Consider the following 6346-nt stretch of genomic DNA (forward strand, 5'->3'; position numbering starts at 1 on the left):
CCCGGCCGAACTCCGTACTTTCAACCACAACTAAGAATCCATATTTCTAGCCCAGACCTTATTCTCAGCAACACACCTGTGTACACCAACTGCTTAGTTTGCTCCCCTTGGCATCACGACATCTCCAACAAAGCCAGAGTGGAAACCCTCATCTCTTACTCCCACCTTGAGGGGGAGCTCCTGAGATGGAGAACACAGGTCTGTCCAGCCCAGAAGCCAGGAATGCATGCCCTCCGGGGCCAAGCTGCCTCCCTTTGAAAGAATGAAGTCCCGTAAACCCATATCACAGGTTAATAATGCAAAAGGACTGGGCGGGGTAGCTCACGCCTGTGATCCCAGTGACTCAGAGGCTGAGGCAGGAGGATCGCTTGAGCTTGGGAATTGGAGGCTGCCATGAGTTAGATTACGACACTGCACTCTAGCCTGGGTGACAGAGCAAGGCTCTGGTTCTTAGAAAAAACAAAAAAACAAAAAAAAAACGGCTCCAATAAGGTAAACAGCAACAGCAACATACATTAACTCTCCCAGGGGACCAACCCTCCTCATCACCGGATTGCATGACCATGTTAAAATACCGCCACTTGGTGGCGGCATTCTTCGAATGGAAAATAGCATCTGAGATGCTTAAATGACAAAGGCCTGGGCTTCTTCGGGTCAGAGAGTGTCAATTCACACTGAATCGAAGTAGGACTGGACCACAGTCAGCCTACTCTCAGCTTTCCCTTCTTATTCGGGGTCAAAACCAACAGGCGTCTTCCCAAAGCGCCGCACAAGAGTGGGCTCCTTCGTTTTCCTGGAGCAACTCGCTTGCTGGTATCTCAGTCATTGTCAATCAGTCAGTCATTGCAGGGACAGCCATAGACAATTACTCTCGAGCTGGTCCGCCGGTCAATCAGAATCCAATCGAATCCGTTCTTGTGGTCGGTGGATCCACGAGCCTGTACCACCTGCCACCAGCGCCCGGCGCGTTCTGTAGCGGAATCACCGCAGGTGACGGAATCCACGCCCCTGGGCTCCGCCCCTTCGTAGTCGCGCCCAATCACAGATCTGACCCTCCCAGGAGGGCCCGTCCCCCGGCCCACAGCCAGTCACAGGCCCCGTCCTTCCAAAACACTGCCCTATCAGAGGCCAAGCTCTCTAGGAATTACCTACCCTTTTAATGTCCCGCCCCTATGACGGACCCAATCGAAGGGCTCTCCCTCCCCGAAACCCCGCTCCCGGACCGGCGTGTCTCAGGTTTGCGCCACTCTAGGCTGAAGCGGCGGATGACGCAACCGGGCCGCGCCGCGAGAAGGTCACACGGTTCTCCAACATGGCGGCGGCGGCGGCGCTGCGGAGTGGCTGGTGCCGCTGTCCACGGGTGAGCGGCGGTGCGGTGCTGGCAGGGCGGGCTTAGGGGTCTTCTGGGCCTTCGGCCACCAAGGCTTTCTTCTCAGGCCCTTGGCCCTCGCGACCCTTGCTTGGGCTCCGTAGAAAGCTTGGGGTTGGATCGTTGGGTCAGCAGAGGCCAGGACAGGGGGCACAGAGCGTGGCCTGAGGGCGGGGACAGAGCTTACCGGGCAGGGGGCGGCGATGCGCGGAGCCTGGGAGGGAGCTGATCACCCTTCGCCCTCTGATCAGACTCCACGTGTACAGGAGAGTGAATGGTAGCCAGGGCGGCGGCGTCCCGTGGAAAAAAGTAGAGGGGAAGGAAAAAAAACGTGAACTTCACAGCTCTCGGTTAAATGCCAGGTCCGCTACCGAGAGCATTTCTTGTCTCGTTTCTTCTAACGTTCCTTGTGGACGTGCGAGAGGTGGTTCACGCCCTGGCAGGCTCTTAGGTCCACAGGGCAGTGGGAGTCAAGACATGTAAGGCGCACTCAGAAAGTAGTACTTCAAATTGCTCGTGCTCTTCGTTTCTTCTTCTTCTTTTTGTTTATTTTCTTTTTTTTTGAGACGGAGTTTCGCTCTTGTCGCCCAGTCTGGAGTGCAACGGCGCGATCTCGGCTGACTGCAACTTCTGCCTCCCGGATTCAAGCGATTCTCCTGCCTCAGCCTCAGGTGGATCACCTGAGGTCTGGAGTTCGAGATCAACTGGCCAGCATGGTGAAATCCCGTCTCTACTAAAACGCCATCTCTACTAAAAATACAAAAAAATTAGCTGGGCATGGTGTCTCGCTCCTGTAATCGCAGCTACTTGGGAGGCTGAGGCAGGAGAATCGCTTGAACCCGGGAGGCGGAGGTTTCAGTGAGCCAAGATCATCCCACTTTACTCCAGCCTGGGTGACAGAGGGAGACTCCGTCTCCAAAAAAAAAAAAAAAAAAAAGTTATCCTCAAGTAAATGCAGGAGATGGTAGGCACCTGTGTAAGTTTGAGATGTTCCATGGGTTCTCAGAGGTAGGAGGCAGAGAACAGACAGAAAAACGGCCCAGGAAATGTGGAAATGGTGGAGAAGTTGTACCTGGTCTTTTGACATCAACACGCCAGGTTCAGGTGCCGAGTTGAACAGGACCTTCACAGAGCTTTTTTTTAACCCCCAGTTTTTTGTGGAGGCAGGGTCTTGCTATGTTGCCCAGGCTGGTCTCAAACTCCTGAGCTCAAATGATCCTCCCGCCTCAGCCTCCCAAAGTATCGGGATTACAGGCATGAGCCACCAGCTCAGTGCCTGCACAGAACTTAAAGTTCATCATTTGGTAGGAGAATAAACTGCCTTTTACTTTTATTTGATTTTTTTTTTCTGAGACAGAGTCTTGCTCTGTCGCCCAGGCTGGAGTGCAGTGGCACGATCTCGGCTCACTGCACCCTCTGCCTCCTGGGTTTAAGCAATACTCCTGCCTCAGCCTCCCAAGTAGCTGAGACTACAGGTGTGTGCCACCACGCCCGGCAAATTTTTGTATTTTTGGTAGAGATGGGATTTCACCATGTTGGCCAGGCTGATCTCGAACTCCTGGCTGGGTGATCCACCCGCCTCAGCCTCCCAACGTGTTGGGGTCACAGGCGTGAGCCACCACACCCGGCCAGCAAGTGCCTTTTACATGAGGTCAGCCAAGTCTTTGCCCAGTGTGACTCCCCTAAATTACTCTGTTTATAGCCCAACCCTTGAGGGGGACATTGTAGGTTTATTCCAGAGTTGTCCCTGGGGACATTATCGATGTTTGTGTCTGAAAATCCAGTTCTCTCATCTTTGGAGGCTGGCAGAGATGGGGTGGGCTCGCAAGAGAAGACTGCTTGCCACTAGCATAGAAGCTTAGAGTGCCTACTTTCAGACTACGAAATTAAATTGTACTGGTACATTTAGCCTTCTTCCCCGCCATGGGTTGGCATTTCCTGGGACCTGTCTATTTTCCCCCAGTTTCAGGGGCACGAGGATAGATATAGGCCCTGGAGGTACACACACAGCATTTTCTCTTTCTACCAGCTTCTACTTGCTTCTTAGACTTTGGGAAGATTACAGAGTGCCCGGCATGCATCAGGCATAAGATAAAAATTGGCCAATGAGGCCTGGTGCGGTGGCTCATACCTGTAATCCCAGCACTTTGGAAGACTGGGAGAGGGGTAGATCACTTGGTCAGGAGTTCAAGACTAGCCTGGCCAACATGGCAAAAACCCTTCTCTCCTAAAAATACAAATATTAGCCAGGTGTGATGGTGCATACCTGTAATTCCAGCTATTCAGGAGACTGAGGCAGGAGAATTGCTCGAACCCAGGAGGTGGAGGTTGCAGTGAGCCGAGATCATATCAGTGTACTCCAGCCTGGGCAACAGACTGAGACTCTGTCTCAAAAAAAAAAAAAAAATTGGCCAGTGAGTCGCAGGCGACCCCTGCTGTTTTGTGTGTGGTCTGCTTACTTCTTGGTCAGCCTCTTGTTAGAATGGATCTTTCTCGTCTCTTCCCCCCATTAGAGATGCCTCGGCAGTGGAATCCAATTCCTTTCCAGCCACAACCTACTCCACGGGTCGACCTATCAGATGCGCCGGCCGGGCGGAGAGCTAACACTGGTGAGTGACTCAGGATGCTCAGGCCAGCAGACACAGGGGAGGCCTGAAAATTCCGATCCCATTGGCAGGAGGGAGGTTGTGGGGCTGTGGAGGTGGCTCACACCATCTCAGTGGTGGGCCTTGTGTGTCTGGGGCCTTCTGAATGACAGATCCCAGCGTGCCTGGCCTTCTCGGTCGCAGAAACACTTGACCTGCCTCTTGCTTGATGTCGTCAGGGGATAAGGTGCTGTCAGAATAGCCCGTTGTGTTGGCTGTAATGCTTGGAGGAGACCCTTGTATTGAACTGAATTCTGCTTCCCTGTGACCTCTGCCAGTGGGTGCCTCACCAAGCATGGCTATTTCCTTTCCTGGAAGATAGCCCTTTGATCATTGGTAGAGTCACCTCGTCACACCCAGAACTCAGTTTATCCTGGTCACTCCTCTTCAACTGTGCTTCTGTTGGTGTCTCAGCATCATGAGGACAGAAGCCCAAAACCTGACTCCCTTCCCCAGATCGGTACATTTAGGCAGCGCACACATTCTCTCTCTCTCTCTCTCTCTCTCTCTCTCTCTCTCTCTCTCTCTGCGCGCCCAGAGCCTCAGCTCAGCTGCCTCCTCGCAGGCAGCTACCTCCCTCTCCAGTCCTGTTCTGGGGCCATCGTGGGTGTGAGACAGGACCTGTGACTCTTCCCTTACTTGTCCAGTCCCCCACCACACACACACTCCCATGGCTTGTAGCCCAAGAGTCTCTGGTAGGGCTGCCATAAGGTTGTGTGATCCTGGATGGTCTTACTTAGAACTTGGGCTTCCCCTGGAGAAAGGCTAGCCAGGGTGGCATCTGAATGGGACTGCAGCCTGCTGACAGGAGGCCTGGCCACCTGTCCTGGGGAGCAGCACTGGGCCTTTTTTTTTTTTTTTTTTAAAGACAGGGTCTCACTCTGTGGCCCAGGCTGGGGTGCAGTGGCACTATCACGGCTTACTGCAGCCTTGAACTCCTGGGCCTAAGTGATCCTCCCACCTCAGCCTCCTGAGTAGCTGGAACCACAGCTGTGTGACTCCACACCTGAGCACCAGGCTGGATGCAGCTTTCTCTTGTAGCTTGACAGGAGCCAGGGAGGGGATCCCACTTGGAGCTGGTATACCCAACACAGCTGTGGAAAAGTTGACCACAGGTGGCCACTTCCCCCTGATTTGATTATCGTATGATCATTCATTAAACTGTTTCTCTGTTTTGTTTTGTTTTGTTTTTTGAAACAGAGTCTCACTCTGTCGTCCATGCTGGAGTACAGTGGCAAGATCTCGGCTCACTGCAACCTCCACCCCCAGGTTCAAGCAATTCTCCTGCCTCCGCCTCCTCAGTAGCTGGGACTACAGGCACCCACCACCACACCTGGCTAATTTTTGTATTTTTAGTAGAGACAAGGTTTCACCATGTTGGCCAGGCTTGTCTTGGACTCTTGGCCTCAAGTGATCCGCCCACCTGGGCCTCCCAAAGTGCTGGGATTACAGGCGTGAACCACTGCGCCCAGCCTGCCTTTTTTTTTTTTTTTTTTTTTTGAGATGGAGTCTCATTCTGTCGCCCAGGCTGGAGTACAGTGGTGTGATCTCGGCTCACTGCAGCCTCCGCCTCCCATGTTCAAGCAATTCTCCTGCCTCAGCCTCCCGAGTAGCTGGGATTACAGGCACCCACCACCACACCCGGCTAATTTTTGTATTTTTAGTAGAGACGGGGTTTCCCTGTGTTGGTCATGCTGGTCTGGAACTCCTGACCTTAAGTGATTCGCCCACCTTGGCCTCCCAAAGTGCTGAGATTACAGGCGTGAGTCACTGCACCCAGCCTTGTTTTGCTTTTATAAGGCTTTATCTTTTTGAGCAGTTTTAGGTTTACCGAAAAATCCAACAGAATGTCCAAAGAGTTGCCATGCCCCTCCTCTCCCATCCAGCACACAGTTTTCTATTCTTCACCTCCTGCATTAGTGTGGCGCATCTGTTACAATTGACTGGATGTTGATACATTATTATTAACAAACGCATAGTTTATCTTCTGGTTCCCTCTTGGTGGTGTAGGTTCTCTGTGTGGCCATGATTACAGTATCATAATAGTCGTTTCACTGCCCTAAAATTTTTCTGTGTTCCCCCCACTCATCTCACCCTCTCCCTGCCAACCGCTGGCAACCACTGATCTTTTACTGTCTCCAGAGTTTTGCCTTTTCCAGAATGTTCTATAGTTAGAATCAGACAGTATGTAGCCTTTTCAGATTAGCTTATTTCACTTACTATGATATACATTTAAGGTTCTTCTATGTCTTCTCACAGCTTGAGAGCATATTTCTTGTTTTTTTTAAAATTATTATTATTATTATTATTATTTATTTTTGAGATGGACCCT

The 6346-nt window shown here is 51.9% G+C and overlaps 1 protein-coding gene across 2 annotated transcripts in view; it reads left to right on the top strand.

The window, feature by feature from the left end:
- TIMM44 (translocase of inner mitochondrial membrane 44 homolog (yeast)) overlaps positions 1–6346 on the top strand; it is a 20963-nt gene that overhangs the window by 2161 nt on the left and 12456 nt on the right. The window contains exons 1-2 of one of the 2 annotated variants that reach the window (XM_011982013.1): positions 1042–1360; positions 3883–3978. In XM_011982013.1, coding sequence (XP_011837403.1) covers positions 1313–1360; positions 3883–3978 — 144 coding nt within the window. In that variant the 5' untranslated portion in view covers positions 1042–1312. Of the gene's footprint in view, positions 1–1041; positions 1361–3882; positions 3979–6346 lie in introns of those variants that run through there. The other variant, XM_011982014.1, reaches the window with a different exon arrangement.

Source organism: Mandrillus leucophaeus, unplaced genomic scaffold (assembly GCF_000951045.1).
Source record: "Mandrillus leucophaeus isolate KB7577 unplaced genomic scaffold, Mleu.le_1.0 Scaffold234, whole genome shotgun sequence".
Taxonomy (NCBI): Eukaryota; Metazoa; Chordata; class Mammalia; order Primates; family Cercopithecidae; genus Mandrillus; species Mandrillus leucophaeus.